Source organism: Temnothorax americanus, unplaced genomic scaffold (genome assembly GCF_048541705.1).
Source record: "Temnothorax americanus isolate GAGA-0224 unplaced genomic scaffold, ASM4854170v1 Scaffold25, whole genome shotgun sequence".
Lineage (NCBI taxonomy): Eukaryota > Metazoa > Arthropoda > Insecta > Hymenoptera > Formicidae > Temnothorax > Temnothorax americanus.
This window is the reverse complement of record NW_027509391.1, coordinates 958,695-981,880: the sequence shown is the minus strand read 5'-3', so window position 1 is coordinate 981,880 and position 23,186 is coordinate 958,695. Positions and strand designations below refer to the sequence as shown.

Below are 23,186 nucleotides of genomic sequence, written 5' to 3'. Positions count from 1 at the left end.
AAAAGAAAAATAGTAGAAAAGAAAAATCGTTGAAAAAATTAAAAGGGAGAAGATTATTATATCTTCCTATTTTATCTTCCTCTTAACATTATTACCTTCCAATTAATTCTAATAATTGGGATTCTATATAAGAGTAAAAGATTGAGATATTTAATGCACACATGGAATTATAATTACGTATATAATATCAGAATGGCCTGATGTGCTGAATTGCGACATAATGGGAAATTGTTCTACCTATAACGAAAATGATCTACTTTCGACATTGTCTGCGAGCTATCGATCGACTGTATTATGCGTTGGCTAACATTATTACTGTACATGCTACTGAAATATATCGCTAATTAGGTGCCACCGATAATCAATAAGCACGCGGTAATAATTTATCATAAATTGTCTTTTTGAATAATGGATTTCGCGACGATAATTTATGTTAATTCGTCTCCTTATATATTGAAGATAAAATCTTTTAATCTCAATAAATTATTACATATTATTTCGACGTAAAAAAATCTTCCATTTTGCAAATTTATGAGAGTTGCAAAATATTGATATATCTGGATTATGAAGATTATAATGAAAAGTGTTATTGATAAGAAAAACAGTGCGTTTTGACATTAATAAATGAATTTAAGCGCTTTGAAGTGAAAGGAGCCCCGGTTTTATCTGACTTGTTTTTTTTGTCGGTTGACTTATGTTATCGAGGGGACGCGAAAGAGTTGGCAGGGTGTCGCGGAGGACGAACGATTGAGAGAAAACCAAATTCTCGACGACGTCTCTCATGTATAATCCAAGAGTTTGTGTATCTTCTTGAGAAAACGCTATCCTGCCTGGGCATGTTTTCCAGATTAGGTATTTCTGTTTCTACATCTGCAATACTTTCACATCGCGATATTCTAACGAGATTTTTCAAATTACATGGCCAAGATAGCGCCTTGTAATATGCGCGATGAAAATTGTGTTATATACATTACGCATTTCATATGCGTTATTAAAATTAAAAAATTAATTGTGTTAAAATTGGATAACCGAATACAACAGAGCATTTCACGATTTTGTTTAATTTAACTAAAACTACCAAAAAAGGGAGTCAAAATAACTTGTTTGACATTATTTTAAATAGTTTTAATTATTATTTATTTTTCAAACATCACACACAATTTCTGAAATTTTCTCTGATTTTTATTGAAATATACAGGTAATTAATTTCATAAATTTGTTTTCTCTTTTTTTTTTATTTTGACCTCTTCGTAATAGACATAGATATATAGGTTAATCTTCAGTAGTTCTATAATGTTAAAGTTTAATTTAATATCTCGGATATACATAAAGAAGTAACTTGTATTCGCTTAATTTTTCAACTGTCTAGTTTCTTGTTTCTTAATTTAATACTGCTCACTTTTAGATATATTATTAATTAGCGTGAAATTAATAGCTGCTATAACAGTAAAGCGCGAGTAGCTGTTCGCTGTTCGGTGTTTAATATACAATAGACGCGCTGAAAGGAGTATTTGCTCGCAATGTTTCCATTTGGATGACTTTTTATGACCGCAGAAATGTGAAGAATAACTAGTAAGTAAACCAGACACAGAGAAAGACGCTTCATTAAGCTGCTGGCGTTTCATGAGAATATATGCATTTCCAACCGTTTTATACATTTTTTCTGGATGCCCCTCTTTCATATATGTTGTTCAAATACGCGTATACGGTTATATGTACTCTTCATTATGAGAAATATCAGCGGCTCCAAAGGGTATAAAGCGCCGCTTCCACGAGAGTCGCGCTTTTCGCAACTGCATAAATTATGTTCGTTTGCCTTGGTAAAAATTTACCAAGGTAAATGCTCTGCGTATAAGTGATATTAAATTCTTATTCGCAAATTGTCGACGAGATGAAGCGTACATTTGACTTTCTTGTCTTAAATAATTCAGCCAAGTACTTAATATTAACAACAACGTGAAACTCTATTGCCGGTCGCGTGACGATATATACCTCTCGCCTTTTTTCCGAATTAATAAAAAACAATTTCCACGCCGGCAGCAGCTGGCAGATGTAATAATTGCTCCAACGCACAATTTTCTGTATTTCTCCATAAGATCTCGCGCAATATTCGCGGAATTCATCTCCAAATAATATTTTTGCTGCATATATGCGTTGCTTTTTTAATATCGCGCCGACACAAAGGCCATTTACAAATTACGTGTCTTTCATTCATCGCAAAACTAATCCGACGCGGAATGGTACGCGGAAAACGTTCCGAGGACTCCCTTGAATTTTTTCATTGTGTTTCGGTAGCAGTCTGCGAGCTCGCGCCGTTTCAATTACTTTATGCAAACGTCGCGATTCCGTAATTTTCCTCCCGTATCGATCAACACGAACCGCCATCGTGTTTACGAAAACTTTTTTCTCGTTACAGGCCGTATTTACGTAACTATTTTATACATCGCAACGAGTTGTAGTTTCGAAAAAAATTGACGCACATCGATATATACATCGCTTAAACAAAAACGAGCCTTACTTAAAAAAGATTTTATTCCGTTCCATTCAGACGTCGCCAATGGACTCGATCAATTTCACTTCGAGTATGACGTGAAACAACGCTCACGAGAAAACAATTGAACGGCAGTCACGGGATGTACAAAATCTGCATTCGACCGGCACGATCGTAACACCTCGACATTTGCGCCAGCAAGTTCAAACTCGAGCGAATCGAAAGCCGAGATAGGCTCGCTCTCGCGAAAATATTCAACGGGACAGGTGAATCGGTTTTTTCTACTTTTTTTGATGATGCATCGTGATAAACGATGTAAATTTTTTTGTGTGGAGAAGGAGTTTCTGGTGGCACCTTTGCCACGGACAGAAACAAATTTCGTATAGTCGACAGGGCTCGCAACTGGAAGCCCGTTCTCTTCGCAGTTACGCGTCTTCTTTTTCCTTCCTCTCCCTCTTTCATATCGTTCTAAAACGCTGTACATCTATTAAACAGATCAAATAGTCGTACATATTTTCTTTTCGAAAACGTTTACTTAAAATGATAATTTGCTTAACTGTATCATATAATATTGTTCGCATTTTTTAATGCATTTTTTTCGGTTGTAGATAATTCGTTAAAAAAAAATTCCTGATATATATATAATCCTTAATAAATAAAATAAATAAATAAAAGTCTTTGAAAGACGTAAATTTAAATTAAACGCAAGTGACAATGAAGTATCGGAACTCAATGTTTAAATGAAGAATAGGAGTTATTTCCGAAGTCGCTCTCGAGCATTCACTGTTTTGCAGATTTACAACCTCACCGTCCAATCCATGATATGGCAGTTTCGTCTGTTCGATAGGTATAGTGTTTTATCCTGGACATGTCTCGTCACTCGCGGGAGATTTACGTAGCCCCGGTCAAGAATCGAAAGCCGCGAGCGATAGCCAGAATTGCGGACGCGTTATTTTTTCGCGGGAGCCTATTCATCGGTACCTGTCGTTCCGAAACCGGCTTTCACGTTGCCGGTGAAAAAGAAAAAGGGACGCGTTCGTATGGCGACCATTTAATCGATCTCGCGGACCGCGAACGGAGGCGTTTGGCGAAGATAAATTTCGGCGTTGATTGATTCTCGGTACGATAACGATGCCACCGGTGATAATGCTGTTTCCCTTCCGTGGCCCGACAAAATCGAGCATTGTGCCGATTTATTTGTTGGCGATTTCATTCGCGTTGCTGAATCGGGCAAATTAGTGTCGCCCAATGCCATTTCAACGAGAGGAAACTTGATAAGCGCAGGCGGTCGCGTATTTTACGTGATTCGTGTAGGAATTATAATGCACATAATTAAACAATTAATTGAAACATACAGATTTAATGGCGGCCGAGAGCGGCGAAAACGCGAACGAAATCAGCGTAAGTGTATTATATTATCGTAAAATGTTCGGCTGGCCACGCGCGGCTTTTATCACTTAATTGCCTATTAATGTTCAAATTATTAAAATATAATCGTGCGAAAAGATACACGAATTAGTGGCATATTTTTTTCTTTTTTAAATAAATTGCATTAAAATTTTTAAACCTATATTCATAATTGATATCTATAAATAATATTTTAAAAAATCATCTTTCACGATAAGCTGTGTGCTAATCACTGATGCGTACTCAATAATAATAATATATAGATTAATTCGAGGAAAATTTAATATTTGACATGACATAATCCACAGATATAGCTTTTATTGCAAACAAAGAATTATAATTACAATGTGATCAAGTTTTTATTTAAAAAAAAATAAATCCCACGTTTTTTACGGACTTTGTGATGACACAATTGCAATATTACAAAATATCGAAAAATATTGTAATTGAATGTATTTCGTTTAATATTATTATAGGGAGCTTTCCAGCAAGTGACACAACTCGACACAAGTATCGTTTTATTTTTGTTGCTCATTACCAAAAAAGAAAGATAGAACGATGCTTGTGTCGACCTGTGTCGCTTGCTGGAAAGGTCCCATATATATGCATAAAACAACAATACGTGTAATTAAAAAGTATATTTGAGTGGGGGAGCATCCAAGACACGAATTAATGGCGCAAGGATGTGCGGAATGGTTGGCGGTGCAAAACCGGTGGACAACTATTTTACAATAAAACAGCACGCCACACACGCGGGTGTTACCGAAATAGTTTATCGCGCGCAGGTATACATAAATATTCCATAATGGCAGATATTGTTGGCGGTAACTCAAACAGGCAGGCAGGAGTCTCTATTGGGCTTTCATGAATTAATGAGATGGTCTAGAATTTTATGTGTAACAGGAGAATATATATATTACCATATAATTACCGATTTATCACAAAAAAGTTAGTTAGGGAAGGATTGAATCCATTAAAAGTAATTTCGCGAGCTACTTTTAATCGATTTACAAGATTTACATAATTTGGTGTTATGGATATATTTAAATAACGCAAATATATGAAAAAAAAATGAAACTCGCGTTTCGACGAATAAAATCTAACAGTAAGTGATTTAATTCTGTGTTCTACATTGGTAACGACACGATATCTTCCTGGTATATAACATGATGTAATTAAGAAAGAAATAGATGCTTACAAATCACCGTCAGATTGGCCGTCTGATAAGTGGTGGCGAAAGACGGCGCCTCGGTGGAGACTTCGCATTTGTATTGGCCGGAGCTCTGCAAGGCGAGGTCCTTCAATCTTATCCATCTTTGTTCGCCGTTCGGTCGTGTCTGCGTACAGAAAGAATGCGGTAAGGTATTTGCTTTGCTAATGGAGGATTTTTGTATCGGGACGTGATATTGTCCTGTAGCGACGGATCTAGACTCGGATCCCACTCGAAGTTAAGGGCTTACTTACGATTGTGTATGTGCGCGTGTACTTCGTGCGCACCCGAGACAATCAACGCTTGATTGTATTGGGCGGAGTAATGGAATTTCCGAAGATAACGCGGAATTCAATTTTTCGAGTCGAGAATGGTTACAGTAGCCCCTGAGATACGTACACGTCTTCAAAAATTCAATATCAAGATTGTAGTTACAAAGCGACAAATTACATGTCAAAGACATGCACACAAATTACAGATGCGCGATACAAAGTATTAATAAATTGGAAAATAATATTTTGAGACATGTTCTTTATATATATATATACACATCAATCTTCTTTTATCTACATTAAAGTAAAACTTTTTATAAAAGCAGCACTGCAAATTCTACATCAGACGTGTGCTTATGCTTTTTTATTTCTCAAAGCTTGCACGGTTTACGGTGTACGGTTTATATGACTCTCTCTCTGACCATGTTCAAACAGTTGTACATTTTGCAGCTGTGTGTGTGTGTGTGGCTCTTGACAGGGTTAATTAGACTCGACCTACCGCATGTCTCTATCTGTCACGTACTCGAAGAGTCATGTCTCCACTATCGGAACGATGACCGTGTTGTCTTCGCGGGCTATGCATCGTCGTTCTCCACGTGCGACTTCATTGCGAGGTGGGGAAGGCGCGGGAACGTTTGTGGCTTATCGATAATTCATGGCCCGTTACCAGAGCCCGAGATATAGTCTCGGTTGCTCTCGCATTAGGTTCGATTAAATACATCCGCGGTCCAATTAGCTCTCCGCGATATGCGACGATGAGACGAGCGCGACGATGCGGGGAGTTCCTTTCCTGTTCTATCATTCAACATCTATAGGAAATTAAGCGTCCGTGTCGATCACCGAGCGCTGACTCGGCGATCGCCGGAAATGTCGTGCACCTCGACATGTCGCGATGCCGATGCTCGCTAGTTGCGACGTGATCGATCATTTGACATTGATCCGCGACTATCTCCGTCGGATTATGGATATTTAATTCCATGGTGTGCGGGACTGAAAATCTAATTAATTTTTAACTCTGAAATCTTCGTGTAACCCCCTCATGGCGAGCTCAAATTCGATTATGGCATAGTAATTGTGTTATCCAAATTTGATTAGAATAATTGAGGATAAAATCTAATTAAAATCAAATTCTCCGGGTTATAGATTAATTTTTAATTCTGCATATGTCTTTGGGTGGTAGAAATTAATCAAATAAATGAAATAATAGCGCCTTATTATGTTGTTATATTTAGATTGCGTCTACATCGGGTACGTCCGTATCACGATTTTTAATTCTTCCATCGCGCATGATTCGCAATGACTCTCGTACGGAGGGAAGCGGATTATCTCGACGCAGCTTCTTTCAATCTCGTCATTGAAACGATCGCACGACTAGCGATGCCGCACCTGGCTCGTTGTCGCACGTCCGATAAAAACCGTCTCTTTCGTAATTTCCGGCTACATTAACGGCATCTCCGGCAGTCGCCTCGTCGATCTCCCGATATTCTGATAATCCACGCAATCTCAGACGCCAAGGAAAATTGCCGTTGGTAGTGACAGGCGGCCTGCACCCTCGATCGCCGCGCGCCGGTCCGGATGGCTCGCGGTGACGGCTAATAATTAAAGTGAATTAGGAATTTCGGCCGTTTGCCGTGATACGGAGATAGAAAACTCTTTGACCAATATCTCTGTGTATATATTTCTTTATTATTAAAAGCAAATCTTTTATATATTTTTTATCGCAATCGTTGATTGCCTTTGAAATTGATTAAAACGTCTTTTTTTTTGTAGATGATCTCTATGACATCTCTAGCAGTATATTAAAATGTTTACAATATTGGTTCAGCACTCAAAGTACTAAAGTACTAAAAAACGGCAATTGGTCATAGATAATTTATTGCTCTGTTACATATGTCATTAGTTTTTAATACAATTTAGAGATAGAAGATTGACCGTTCGGAGCTGCCAATTATCGTCTTTTACATTTAGCTTTTCGAAAGTATGCTTACACAACAAGCACATGTCGTTGCCTAATTTCACTCAGTGAACTTCTCAATTCGCGTTTACGAGAGGCGCCTAACGCGCGCAAAAGTTTCGAAGTTGCATAATGCGCATCCTGATGACACGACAGGATAGATTACGCTCGTAAACCGTCGTGGAAGGAACGCATTACGGCCGCGGAAACCGGAAGGAAGGAATACTTCCGCGGGATGACGTTGATATTTATCGATCGTTTTAATTCCAAGTTGTTAAACTGTCGCGTATGAACATATTCAAAGAAGATTGTCGATCGTAAAGCGTTGGTGCTTTATTTAACGATGAAAAATGCTCAAAGTTCCTGAATTGTCTGCGAGAGTAACTCGCGAAAAATTCAGTCATCTCTTTAATAAACAGAAGTTCTTATGTCTGAAATGGCTAGAGGTATAACCTATTCTTAATGTAAATCCCTGCTCAATTCTCTTCCCTCCCGAGGAAGGAACGCGTTGCCCTTTCCCCGGAGTAAAATTCTCTCGGATGAAAGCGCCTCCGCGATTGTACACGGCGCGCCGCGGTAACGACTCGGTCGAAATATCTCGGCGTTACGAACGTAAGATGTATAATTCCTCAAAATGCGCGGCGAAACTTACATCGCGCATTTCGGGAAGAGCAGCGGAATTTTAGACTTCGTGAGCGAGTGGCGTTGCGTCGTGATGATTCGCGTCTTCTGGCGCTGCTAGTCGTAAGTGAAGCGAAAAAAAGAAAAAAAAATAACGAAGTCGACGGGGACTCGCCGGCGTAATTTCCTCGAGGTAATAAACTAAAAGCATCTTTCCCCGGCTGCGTGCTCTTCCACCGAATCTGCCCACCGTCTGTACTGGCTCGCCTCACCTCGCCACGGACGGCTTGATTCACCTCGGCTCGGCACAGCGTCGGTCTCGCTCGCTTTCTCTGTTCGGGAACAAAATTACTTTTACCGGCGGATAGAAGCTCGAAATAATTCAAGGGACGAGCGAGGAAGCAAAGTCGGAGAACTTAGGCAAATTCGCTCGGAGCCCTCCTTGACTTCGTCCTTTAAGTTTCGAAATTGTACACCGCTCGCGTATTAAGAGAAGGAGTGGGTTTCATGAGGGATGAAACTACGCCGGTCCAGATCCCCCTCGAAATAGGATACAAGGAGACGAGGAGTCGTCTCGAAGTTTTCGACTCCCTTGATGACACCGCCCAGTAAAATTAATCGCGCGGAGCGAGATTTAGTGCATGCGGCGTGCTTTATGAATGACGAAAGTATCCGTGCTAACCAACCGATTCGAATTACGACGTTCTCTTTGTCTACGACCATTGATTAATGAATAATTTCAAGGTTTCTAGCTGCCTGAGGATTAAAGGTGTTCTCGGTCTCTGAAATAAGCCAGCCTTATCCAAGATATTCTCGTGGATTATTTTAGCTAGAACTTTTCAGTCACTTTTTTTAGACCAAATTTTTCAGATGCTGACGATAAGGTATTCTTAGCTTCGGAAACGAGGTGCTTCCTCGACTTTGACTTTGTCTCCATTTGTCGCGTTCTCTTCGCGAAAGTCGACACGGCCGAAGTCATTGCTTTCGGAAGAAAGACGGAGAGAAAGGGTTGAAAAGGAGGAGATTTGCGATGCCTCGTTATCGATGTTGTCAAGTATCTTTCTCCTCCTCTCTCTCTTCCTTTCTTTCTCTCTGTTGTGTGCTCCTTACCGGTCGACACAATTCGCTGTTTTCATCAATTGAATCTCGCAACTTCGTCTACTTACTTTTGTCGCGATCCCAAAGGAGGCTCCAATCTTCTCGAGAGATAGACGGAAATTATACAAAAGGTCGCGCAACAATCAGCCTCTTCTCGGGAGTAGAGAAACGTAACGGGGGGAGAGGTGGTCGGTTGGTTGCAAACGCGAAAGTTTTCGAATTCTAGATAACGAGATGTTGATTCGCAACTTCTTACCGCGGCTGCAAGTATAATACCCGGGGAGGAGGGAAGAGGGAGAGCAAACCTTACTCGACTGGCTGCAACGTCCTCGCTAATCTACGTCGCCGAATAGAACCTCAGCTCGCTCGACACAGGAAAGATGCTCTTAGGTACTTTCCGGAAAACGCGAGCGCCATAGTAATTTGTCTTTTGGCTGCACGAGACGTTATTAAAGCGGAAGTAGTCGTGGGCGAGCAACTGCGAACGAGCAAAGTCATCTTCTAATTACTATTCTCGCACTTTCGATTCTATTTTATCATTTGTAGCATTATTTTTTATAATTATTTATTAGTCACATCAGAGGAGAAAATTTTTAAATCGGTTATCATTTTTACTGCGACTTTTTTTTACAATTTCGTTGAAAGTATCCCTATTTAATCTCGCACTATAAAATAATAGATTAATATTTAACACGCATTAGGTTTAAAATGGAAAATATATTTATCTCTCTACATAATCCCCTATACATCTTGCAACAATTTTGGATCGTCGAATCAGACTTTCATTACATTTCAGAATTAATCAGAAGCTGATATCCTTCTCAAATACCTACGGATACCGTTTTTTAAGTATAAACGGTTTTCAATAGGAAACCGATTTCAATTAAAAATTACCAGTTAATTAAGCAGATAATTATGCAAATATTCATTTACGATATTCAGCTACTTTTAGCTCCGATTGCAATCTTTCCCTCTCAGAGAGGGTGAATTAGTGGCTGTAATACCGAAACACATCGTTGTATTCTATTGCGGCGTAGGATAATTACATTTATTTGACCGTAAACTCGAATTCCTTCCCTTCGCGGTTCTAATGTGCCCGCGCATATATAAGTACAATCAGCTTTATATTCAATTCTTTTTATTGCCGTGTCGTCAATGTGTCTTCCGCCGGCATTAATGCGAGGAATATCGTTTCCCTCGTGTGCCGCTTTTTAAAACGTACTTACGACGTACCCGTCTTACGGAGAACCGCCGAGACTACCGAGTTACATGGCGCGTTAACTTTGAATAACCCATAAACCGCCATCTCTCCGAATCTTTATTCCTCGCGATGAGTTTCCACGGATAAAAGTCGCGCACGAACGAACGTCACGACAACGGCCGTTAAATTCCAGCGGGTAGCAATGACGTATAATCGTCGTGTAAGACCATCATAGGCGAACGTTAATCGCACGAGTGCGCTCGCAATTATTCGAGCGGACTGCACCGACCGTCGGATTAAATACAATGAGAATCGTCTGATTCGACAATGCACAGTCACCAAGGAACACGACGGAGATGTGAAGTGAAAAGGGAGACAAGCGCGTCCTTTCATTCTCAGAATATATCGCGTACGTTAAGCGCTAAGCTCCAGTTCATTACTTTAAATTAGATACGACTGTTTTCAAGAAACTTGCAGAAGACTCGTGGCGAGAATGATGAACGGCTGAAGAATCTCGTCCGCTAATCCGCGTTCGTGACTGATAAAAAAATCGCGGAGGATAATGCACCGTGAAATTCGCATCCGTGCACCTCACGCGCGCCGTGCGTCTCGCCACGAAGATATTCATCTTCCCCATTTACTTTCATCTTCGTTGAATTAACCTTCCCGCGGAATCCATTAAGCGCATCCAAAACGACGACCATAGACTCGTCGCTTAATGGACGGATACAGACGTGTAATGGATGTTGTTGGATCTACTTGCTCTCAGTGGGAACGAAAGAGAAAGAAGAAGAGAGAAAGAGGGAGAGAGAGAGAGAGAGAGAGAGAGAGAGAGAGAGAGAGAGAGAGAAAGGCAGAGAAAGGGAGAGAGAGGGCGATACAGGGCCCTTTTGCATCCCTCCTCGCGATCGGCAGAAAAATCGAGCGGATGAAACTCTTACGTGTCTTATAGAGATAATCTCGTGCACTTTTCTTGGGCGAGGTTAAAACAGGATAAAAATCTGACGCACCATCGCTCAAGCCGAGACAACGCAATTTTTCGTCTCTTTGTTAGTGCAACATTTCGTCCTAGAATCGCGATTATCGCTAATCGACGACCGCCGTCGATTTCACGATCGTCCCGTTAATGGGCGGTCGTGAAAGTAGCACTCAATACGCCGCAATACGCTATCGTGTTGATTGTGCGTCGCGACAGGGGGCTTTCGGAATGCAGGGGTGGACGGTTCGCGAATAATACAGGCCGCTTACGGTGGCGTTGTTAGGTTTTACTGGCCATCGAGCTGTCGGGCGGCGATTTATGGGGCGGAAGATCGCGGCTCGCGGGGTCGCGGCAGATTAGTCAGATTGTTTGGAAATTTTCATTGGTTTCCTGCCAACCGAGGAAGCGAAGGCGGAAGAGGAGGAGGTCATCACCGTTGCCGCCGGGTATCCTGGCGCGGCGCGAGTTTTCGATCGTTTCCTGCCCACGTACCGGCTGCTCGGAAAGTCGCTCTATTTACGGGCCGTCTTAAGTCGCACGCGAAGCACATGCAAATGCCGTGCGATAAAAGAACGAACGACGCAGCCCGGTTTCCTTCGGCGGGGAACTCGAAGAAACACGGCGGCGCCGCGCCGTGTCAACGTCGTTCCCTCGTTGCCCGTTGATTTATACTCCTTTCTTAGGACACGTAGCGATCGGGATGAGAATATGCGATTTTTCGTCGGTAGATTTTCACGATTCACCATTATTGAGTTTTAAAGCCTAATCCATTCGACCAAAGTTCATTAAATTATCTCTATATCACTTCTGGACTCTGTTCTTATTTTATGTAATTTTGCTTAAATTGTAGTCACAAAGCAGATTTTAGACTAAATAAATGAGCGACTCGTCACCAACCGAATATTGTGATAAAATATTGAAATTACTAGCGACGCACACGCGATTATCTTATCGCGTTTGTAATATTTGCAATCGATGCCAAAATTTTAATGAATTAGACGTATTGTGCGATTCCGTAGTATGACGAATGTTATGCTCGCTTTTAATATTAACCCATGCTTGCGCTATCGCTATATTTTAATACGCTCAAATATGGACGAGCGTGAAAGTCCACATCGCGGTTAAATATCTCTCTTTCTTTCTCCTGCACTTCCTCGATGGACGGCCGCGACCGTATCTCGATATGTGACACGGTCGAGAGAACGGTAATGCGGAACAGCAGCTGCATACAAATGGGGAATTTCGAGGGCAGGAATGCGTTACGGCTTAAAACGGCTTTCCATTCCATTAGGTGAATCGCGCGGATAATTAATGTAGTTACGGTCACCCATGATATTCAATCCGCGGAAACCATAAAGCCGCGGCCGTTTAATGTTGTCCAAGGATGCTGAGTGCGTGTGCGTCCGGACGATAGCCACATTGATACACATAACTTCGGCATTGTAATGGTCTTCTGTCAGCCCTTCCATATGTCGCGTATATTCAACTTTTCTCTATTGTAAACTTTTATACAAAGTTTGCGTGTCATGTCGATCCGCAGGAAAATAAGGCTTCCTTAAAGCATGAATGCGGAATGACTGAATTCAAATAGAATAAAAGAAACTCGAAATTTAATCTTTTATTTTGATAAGAATTTTTTGCATGTTATAAAATTTTGCATGTTATCAATGAGGAATACAACTGGTTTTTGACAAACATAGAAAGTAAGAACTTAAAGCCAACTTCCGTACCGGATAATACGACGAAAGAATTGGGTGGTAAGCGTCGTTTCTGCGCCGCCATTACATGGTTATTCTCCCGCATCGAGAGATATATCTCGCAAGGCGAAGTTCTGCCGGAACATCAAAAATTGGCGTGTTCCCTCGGGGTGGGAGGTAAATCATTTAAATTTCTGGGCAAACGACCGCGCGCACATGCGGGCGGAACTCACAAAGAGAGAAGAGAAAAAAGCGCGAGGAAAGGGTATTATCCAGCTATAGCGAATCGCCGAAAAGTTTCGCATCGAGGGTGATCTCGCTCGGAACTATCCTCAAACTATCGTCCAACTATCGTTGCTACTGACCTTGTTTTCGGATCGCGCCGAGTGTACGACGTGCCGAAAATCTTGCGGAAGTTCGCCGCCTCGCGAATGTGTGCATTCGACAAAGGAATCTCGATTTTAATAGTTCTGTTTGCCTTAGATGTTGCTACGCCGAAGTGTCGGTGGTTCGTTTCACGGATTTGCTTCATTGACCGAAGATGTTCACCATTTTCAGTATTATAAGCCAAAAGTCCACCAAAAATGATTATTAAAAATGGAATATAATTATATTTAATATATAGTTATATAATTACACTTATAGCTATATAAAATATAAAAACTTAAAATATAAAATTGTATTCTATTTTTAATGATCATTTTTGATGGATTTTTAATATTAAAGAAAATAATATTATAATACTTCATAACATTATATTAATATTATATACTTTTGGCTTTTATTCAAGAAATTTCTAATTTTATTGACGTACTTTAGTTTCTAATAAAAGTAAAAATTTCATCGTTTTTAATATTTGTAAAAACGTACACTTGTGGTTTTCGTTCCTGATGTTACGCTTTAGCTTTAGATTATTTCGACGATGTCAACGATCGGCAAGTTGATGAAATTTAAAATCCTCGTTAGCTAAGCCGGGGAAATGTTTGCACGCGATATCGAGAATGTCCTCGAAGAGGATTTACATTTTTATTTTCCGATACTACAAGCTCGTTTTTGTTGATGGGGATTACGCCGATCGACGATAGCACGTGTAGCGAAAATTAACAAAAAAGTTGCGTGTCGACACTGTTGACAACACTTCCGGAGTTTCGCGTTTTCTTCTTTTATTTGTTTCGATTCTATACGTTTACGATTATACTACGTGAATATTTCGTAAACGTTTAATTGACTCGCTTTATTTTAAAAACTGCGTAAGTTAAATTTAAAAAAATGTTATGAATTTCAGTGTAATGCAAACATAATTTACATGGAATGCACGAATTTTAGCAGAATTTTTAAAAAATCCTGATGTTAAACTATTTTTCTAAAATAAATAACAAATAATATAAAAAAAACATGTGAGTCGGATAAATAAAATAAAATAAAACAAAAATACAAGAAAATGTCATTTAGTAAAATGTTTTCGCATATATTTAGCAAAATTTTTCAAACTCAACTAATGGCATTTTTAAAACAAACGATTCAATTTAATCGTATCTAGGTATAAAAATTGTTTGTCGTATTCGCCAGAATTTATTTTACTATTCGCGAAGCTTGACCTCGCGTGTATGTGTGCTACATTTCGCGAATAGTATCCTACGAGATGTTCCGGCTCATAGACGAGAGGAGAGGCTGGTGAATCCGAAACGTCATTTGTAGAATATTGGAGTACAATCTGGTGGATTGCATTCTTCGAAACATTCGATCCTCAATGGTAAAAACAGAAATACGAAAGCGAGAGAGACTCGAACGGACTCGAAGACCAGTGGAGATCTCGGTAGAAGATAACGTACCGTAACACGAAATAGGCTCTGAATCCGCTTGTGTTCCTACCAATATCACATTTGATATCAGAAATATTTTCTTTCTCGATAGAGAAGAGAAAAATGCATAAATATTCATTACGCTACAAATGTTGCGCTTGTGCTAATTATTTCCTATTCCTAATAATGTAGTAGAGGAATTCTTTTTATTTTGATTGCCGTTAATTAAAGACAAATATTTTTTATCTTAAAGATAAACTTTTCATATTTGCTTTCAGACTTGATATCAGATAATTTTCAATTTGCATTTAGTAATTTTACAGAGCTCTTGCTTTCGCGAATTTTTGTAAACATCCTGAAAACAGAGTAACTTGTGCGATATGCACGTTTGATACATGCCGTAGTAAGCAAATAGATAAATCAGAAGTGCTTTACTGAAGTAAAACATAATTCTACGTGTACGCAGGAAATATCCATTATCGCGTCGATACGTTATTCAACGTCTTTCTGCGCTCTCTCTCTCTCTCTCTCTCTCTCTCTCTCTCTCTCTCTTACTCTAGAATCTACATCAACGATGCAGCCATCTCTTATTGTGACACAGTGTAGTACCTGAGTGTGCATATTACGAGCTCACTTTCTTGGGAGAAACATGTAACAAAAACATCAGCTAAAGCAAATGCTATTCTCCATCAGCTAAAGCTCTGTAAACACCTAACTGCCGCCTCATCTCAAATCACGGCTTATAACTACCCTGATTCTGCCACTGTTCGATTACTGTTGCGCCGCACTCTCCGACATCACTACCGAACACAACCTTCGTCTACAAAGGTCTTTGAATACTTGTGTTCGGTTCATCTTCCACAGGTAAAACGGGATGAGCACATAACTCCTTACTTTGAGAAACTGCATTGGCTCAAGATTAAATCCAGGCGTAACTGCTTTATATCGGCTGTCTGACTTTCAAACTCTTGAATCTTGAAACCTCAGAAACCTCTGATGCTATTTCTTGTGGATTTGAACGTAGACGCGACATAGTCTCCCGTAATACCAGGGCATCGGCTGATGCTCTCATCCTGCCGCAATGCCGCACGGAATTTTATAGACGCTCTTTCATCTGCTCAGCGGTCGAATTTTGGAACAGTATTCCAACTGACATATGTCGTGCACCTACCCTTGACGCATTCAAACTAAAATTGTACGACTATCTGCTTAGCAATAACTTCTGACGTCTTTTGCTTCATTGTAGAACTTATTTATATACATATACACATACACTTCTTATTATTTTCTTATCTTTTATACAATATTTGTTATATTTTGTATGTAATGGCAATTTATTTTATTGTATAAGTTAATTTTGACGTTTGAGGGGACATTGTCCCAGAGCGTACAATAAATAGCGATTTCTCTCTCTCTCTCTCTCTCTCTTTAGTGAGATCTCGTTTCCAACGGAGAATGCCGACAGGCGAATCCACATCAAGATATCGAGGATTCTAGAGAAAATGACTTATCCTCAGATTCAGCGTACAAGCTCCTGGTCTCTCCATCGACAGAAGAATGCGGCAAATGTACCACGATCGGGACCGATTCCATCGAGGATATTCGTGGGTTTAATCGTCGTTGATAGAAACTGTCGTAATTATACAATGGTGATTGAATTTTACATTACATACGCGGATTAATTCACAATCGATATATCTCTAAAATATAGACTAGCCTCTTTAAACTTTTTTGCGGGGTATAAATCAAACATTAAATCGATGTCGCCGCGCTTACAAATATGTGAAAGAACACTTTTAAATACTGCCTTCGTTTTAGGGACACCGCTGAAATATAAATTATCACATTTCTGGACTTCTGGAGGTTCTAATTGAGGTTCTTTTAATTTCGTAATTATCCAGCTGTTTGCAAATTTAGATCAAATTTTTAACGCTCGTACGCAATTACAAGTAGTAAAGACGTGCTATAGTCAGACGGGATGTAAGTAGAAACGACCGAACATTTCGCCAACCTCAAGGGAATAAGTAGGTAGAAATGGTCATACTATGATCAGACCAAACAAGGCAATAAAATTAATATTGGTTATAAACGTATTAAAAAATGCTCGTGTATATTCTTATATTATTTAATATATAATTTAATACAATGTGTTGCAAAAACTAATATCTATTATCTTAATATTATCTTTTTTCATTACACTTGCTGTTATCGATTTGACTGCGTCTAATGCGATACTATCAACGCCACATAAAGGTCCATTCAACAAACTGCAATCTCACTTCTCTTTAATGAATTTTATATAAAGATATCACACTGTTGACAGCCTATTGCAGGAAAATGATAAATTCTCGCCTCATTTACAGCAACGCGAGTTCCATTTAATTCGATTTAACACAATCTCAAGTCAACGTTTAATTATAAATCAATATTGAAATTAATTATAAATATCAATGTAATAAATGTACTGTACTGCAATATCTTGAAATAGCCAATATTATTCTACAAATTAAAAATAAAAGAAAGAAAATATGATATATCGGGTATAAAAATCCGGATCTAAACAACAATTTACTGAAAAATATTTTCTGGAATACAATCTCTTTTTATTCTGATATCAATTTCTCTCTCTCTCTCTCTCTCTCTCTCTCTCTCTCTCTCTCTCTCTCTCCGATTATATCTCACGTGTATAGATCTAAGATCTTCCTTTCATTCTAATCGCTTTCACCTCAAGTTTGATGACGTTGGTTTCCTCGTTTTTTTATACATATATCGATCCTTTTCATCAATGCATGACCGATCCGACTCGGTTATATCCGACGCGACTCTCATCAATATAATATAATACGAAAGACTATATTCATTGAGTTCCTCGGTAACTCCGCTTTCCTTTTACCGACCCCCGGAGGAGATCCCGGCTGTCCCGACTGACAGCTTGCACTGCGGGGAGCTTGTGGGGAAAGATGATGTAGTATCGCGGCAATAGTATGGCGGCCGCGGGATGAACTCGCGCCTCATTTGTACCAGCGCAAGAACGCGTCTGGATACGCTGTCCGGCACGTTTTGCCGGTCGGCCGGCCGTCCAGCCAGCCAGCCAGCCAGCTCTGGGAAGATGAATTACATCGGGACGTGATGATGCCGTCTGCGTCTGCTCACGGTCGCGTCGCCGATCAGAATCGCGGAAACTTGTGTACGGATTCAGACACGTCGGTAGCTCCACCCGGTTCTCTCCTTCTTTCGTTCATCTTATCGAAGGTTCGCGTGCTCTCGAGCTTTTCATGTCCCGATACTGGAGCTGGGGCAAATGAGGGACACGAGGAAGTACGAAAGGAGGGAGCGAAGGGAGTTGGCGAAGGGAGAAGATTGATTGCATCGAATCCCCACGTACAGTCGGCGAAAGAAACTGACAGACGGAGTGCTGAGTTTCCGCGCGGCGTTTTAAAGAATCTCGCTTGCATCGTGGAACGACGGATGGAACGAAGGGGGAGCAGGATGTTTCCGACCACGAAACGCGTGAATAGTGATGAACGTTTCGCTAGGTTGGTGATGAGGTATTGCTTGTTCCACTTTCGGTGGTACCATACGAGAGAATTACGAGGATGCTCTGATAATTAGGGAGTAGGCGGAAGAATCGAACCACAGCTAATCTTCCACGATCATTAATTAATGTTCCTCGCTATGATCTCTATCCTACTTGATTTACCATATATTTTCTTTTTAAAAAATCTCTACGCGGCAAACATTACAAGATGCATAAGGATATTTTAATCCTGTATCTTGTATCAAATTGTGCTAGATCAAGTACGATCAAGTATTATATAAATTAACGATACAACTTAATACTCTTAATAGTACAGGAATTTCAACAAGCAAACAGAGATTAAGGAACGTACCTCGACTTTTACACCAGGCCGGGGGAATATCTGGGTCCTCTGGCTGCTATCCGGCAGATATCGGAAGAACTCGTGGTCATCCTTGTACCATTTAACTGAGTAAAGGTTACTTCCACCCAGTAATCGCCATTCGCACCTCACCTCGATCGAGGAACCCACCACAGCCTCTTTTGGCATCTTAAACTCCACTTTGATATCGCTGCCCGCTGAAACACAAATAAGAATATGAAGTTTAATTTGATATCACGATGAATGAACATATATATTAGATGTTACGAATTTTATGCGTGCTAAAGCGTTGTAAAGCAAGTTAGCAGTAATGGATCTTCACAAATTTTTTTGTTTCCAAACTCCTTCTTCATGTACTTTATAATATACGGATTACGTAATTGAGAACGACGAGTAATCCAGCTCTCACGAATCGTATTCCTGAGTTCGTTATAATTCTTGATCACGAATAGGGCTGCCGATCTCGCGTGGCGCACAGTTTGCGCCATTTTCGGGATTTTCATTTCGTTAATCCACGTGCACGAGAGACGACGTTTGGAATCCACAGTTGCTTCGCAATTACCGCCTGCGTTTGTCAGCCGAGAGCAGGCACGGATGGTAAAAGGGTGGCGTGTGTGTTAAGCATGGGAATAAATACGTGGTTACCGGAAGGGTTAGACGCTCGTGCGGCAAGGTCGAGGTAAACGTCTGTGAGTTTCGTACGCGATCCAAAAGTTTCCTCCGAAACTCGAAATAAATGGACTTAGCTGCGTATAGACAGGTAGTAAAACTTGCATAGAGTTATATTGCAATATTGCAGAACAATGTTTCTGGATTAAAATTTTCAAGTTTAATCGAAAGGTGAAAAAAGTGTAATAATTATAGGTAGTATCTGCAGTAAGAAGATAATGCGTAATTAATGTAATACCAAGAAGAGAGAAACACGAGTTATGTAACATGTTCAGTGATAGATCCGCAGTGATAAATCGATATCAAATGTCGATCAAGTCATTATTTGCTCGTTCTTCCAGCCATTGACTTTTCTCTTTTACGCATAAAACGAGCTCGACTTAGATATATTTAAAAATAACGCTTCTCAAACCAAAAGCAGATAAATTTTACATTATAGTTTTAATGTTCGATAGTCGCTTATTTATTGAAATTGAGACTTGATGCTGCATATCAATTATCAACAAAAATGATTATTAAAAATGTTTTAAGAATTGAATATGTTTAATATATAAAAAAATATATGTATTATACTAAAAGTGCCTTCAAAGATTTGAAAAATATGACCACATTTTCTTGCAATATTAAAAATGAGATATTTACCTTAGGATGTAATTATCCCATCTAGTTGCATATAATGATTATAAGGGGAGGTTCTCATCTAGCGACCCAAAAGTAAGGTGATTTTCTTGATTTTTTTTTCATAGAAAGAAGTAAATGAACAACTGAAGGTTTTTTGACACTTATTTATAAAGTCTAAGAGTACATAAAAAAAATTTCTTTTAAATAGAAATTACTGCCGTGGAATGGTGTTACACGTGGTGCAACGTGACCGCGTCAAAAAAAAATGTCCAATTGGCAATCACTCTAGCACCTGTAAAAGTTATCAGAAATCAAAAATAAAAAAATTTTCATGAGATATATAATATTTGTTGGAGCTTGAACCTATAATATGAATAGAAAGTCGAAAATTAAAAAAATAACGGACATTTGAATTTTGAGTACCGTTTTTTCACGTTTTCTTCGCTCATGTGCTATATAAAAAAGAAAAACAACAATTATCACCTGCATTTAGGTTCAGGCTCCAATAAATTTAATACACTTTAAAAGAAAACAAAAAAAAGGCGATCCGTCAATAAGTTTTAGAGTAATCGTGATTGCCAATTTGAAAAACATGATTTTTCAGGAAACGCGTTTAAAGATTTTGCGATTTTTTTTAAATATACAGGCTAGCCTCAAATATTTCACAGTCTTAGCATATCTTACGACACTTGGTGGCACTTTAGGTAATTATGCTTACCATAGTATAGTAATATAGGCACGCGCATTTCAAAAATATTGATGTAAGATATGCGCAAACTCAAATTTCGTGTAAAAGGTGGGTTCCCTTCTTATGGTATATCTTTTTTATAAAATTGTTTTCGGCCAAATCCTTTTGGGAATATATTCTACATATGATAAGCTATCAAAAAATGCAAAAAAACAAAATCGAGTTTTTGGGCGAGCTAGAGATGAGAACCTCCCTTCATCCCTTCATCAATCGCGTCATTTGAGGATACGCTGTATATTCATACGAATAATTACATATCGTTTTTAATTCATTTACGTAACAATCACATAATGCCATCGTTACTAGTAAATCATTATCGACAATTTAGTCCAAGTGGCTTGTGAATTACAATGAGCTATATTGAAATAGTATGGCGAATTTGTTCGGCTGTACGGAAACGTCAATCGTACGTGGTGAGAAAATTTATTCACTCTACGCTAGACCGCCAACGACCGGATATACATAAATTCTGGTGGATGGCTCATACTACGGCAGGTATCGGGTTAATTTGGAAGGTCGAGCGGAGTCGGTCGCGCATGGGAAAGTGAGGCGACGATCACGAGGCGTGTTGGGATTAAATGTGGCGGCCGTTGTCGTTAAAGATCCATCGAGTGGAATGCCGAGAGATCTCGCTTACTTTCCGCATTTGCTCTTCCGTTCAGTAGACGCAATTTACAGTCGCGCGTGTTAATATTTAATGACGCGCGAATTTCGGCTTGCGGATTAAGGTTTCAAAGAGCGAGCCGATCTCTCGCGTTTTATGATCACGTGTGTGCGTGTGATCTCGACGGGGTAGAAAAAAGATCTTAATGTATCTCAAATAAGAAAGTCGTACGAAATTTTCCAACGCCACCTTAAGCGACTTATATGGATCTACGTGTTAAAATGTTTTGAAATATTGTTTGCGATTGATTAATTGTTCAATTATTTCTGTTGAGGACGTTATGAATTAATATTTTTTATAAGGACCATAGAATTTTAGTCAGGAAAAGCTTATCTCCAGTTCGATATAACTGATGTACATGTATACAGACTCGCAATATACGGAACAGTATACTGACGTTCGACGGGACTGACCTAACCGTTGATGTCACTCGCAGCTGCTTCCGATGGCGCGGTTTGCGTTTCGCAACGCGTTTTCGAATGCGCCTCCCCGTCACTGCGCTCTCTCTCTCTCTCTCTCTCTCTCTCTCTCTCTCTCTCTCTCTCTCTCTCTCATCCGCGCGTCGTCAATTTCCGTCGTTAACTTGCCAATGGAATTTGACATCTCATAGTTGAGACTGCATCGCGAACGTTTCCGTGCCATTTATCAACGGCACCTGGTGTATTAAAAACTGTTTCGATGCAATGGGACGGGCGAGAAGGAAGATGCCAAAAGTGTACGGAGTCATCGATTTTAGTTACAATACGTTTCAGTCGAGGAGAATTTTAATCGCGCACAATGTACGTGTGATCGTTATTGCAAAATGAAAACTTCGGTGATATAATTTGGGTAATAATTTGAATGATAATCAGATTTAATTTAATTTCTCAACTTAATTTTATTTCAAATTTATACAATCATATTTAATCATTCCCGTTCTTCGTAAAAACACCAAAAGAATATAAGACTCGACGGCAATCTTTAACATATTAAGCTACAAACACACATTTAGGCTACCTGAAATTTGTCGAGCGGACATTTTTTATGATCGTTCTTTGCGAAGATCTCCCGCTTTCGCGAAAATGAAGTCAGCAAAAGAGAAAGCTGCGGGACAAAAGCTTCCTTAAAATGCGCTCCAGTGCGACGACAGTTCGCTATCCGCGTCGTTCTCAGTCGCGCAGTTGCCATAAATCCCATCCTTTCCCTCCGCTATTCGTTACTCCCACGACAAAGACAGCACATTACGCAAAGGAATTTGTCCAATTGTCTCGATCAAAGTCACCTCATATTGCCGTCGGGTTCCGTCTGTGCATTCTGGACGCGATGGCGGAAATATTTCTTGCTCATCGCGAACGTTAAAGCTAAGTCTTTCAAACTGTGCGGGTCTTTCAAGCGTTTCCTTTTCGAGTGTCTGATCTCTGCCGGATTCCATTCAAGTCATGCAAGACTCCTCTTGCGAATTGAAATCGAATGTCTCGGCTACTGTTTCGCCTTTGCCGACAACCCTCGTCTCGCGTCCGTTTTCCCATTCGCATAAAATTTATCTCTAAACAAGGCATTATACATTCTGCCGGTGCCGTGAATGTCTAGATTTGCGATTTCTCATCCGCGAAGCAAAAATGTTGTGTGAAATCAAAAGCGTTTGCCGATACGATCTTTCCTTCCTCTTCGCTCAGCAAAGAGAAATGATATTTCTGACAGGAGAAGTATTTCTGTGTATTTCGCATCATCGTTTTATCTATACGTGCTGTTTGCTCTGATTTTGAAAACATAGCCGCGCATACATGTGTGAATAAGATATATTTTAATAAATTTATTCATTTCATTAAATATTTAGGTGCGCACCACGTATTGCATCTTTGACGAATACTTTA

At 39.7% G+C, this 23,186-nt stretch overlaps 1 protein-coding gene across 6 annotated transcripts in view; it reads right to left on the bottom strand.

Annotated features, from left to right (window-relative positions):
- The window catches only part of LOC143898945 (uncharacterized), a 198,786-nt gene that overhangs the window by 61,790 nt on the left and 113,810 nt on the right, over nucleotides 1-23,186 (bottom strand). For all 6 annotated transcript variants that reach the window (XM_077408760.1, XM_077408761.1, XM_077408763.1 and 3 more), the window contains 2 exons: nucleotides 18,623-18,828; nucleotides 5,097-5,235 (listed from right to left, as the gene is read on the bottom strand). In XM_077408760.1, the coding sequence (XP_077264886.1) occupies nucleotides 5,097-5,235; nucleotides 18,623-18,828 (345 nt within the window). The remainder of the gene's footprint in view (nucleotides 1-5,096; nucleotides 5,236-18,622; nucleotides 18,829-23,186) is intronic.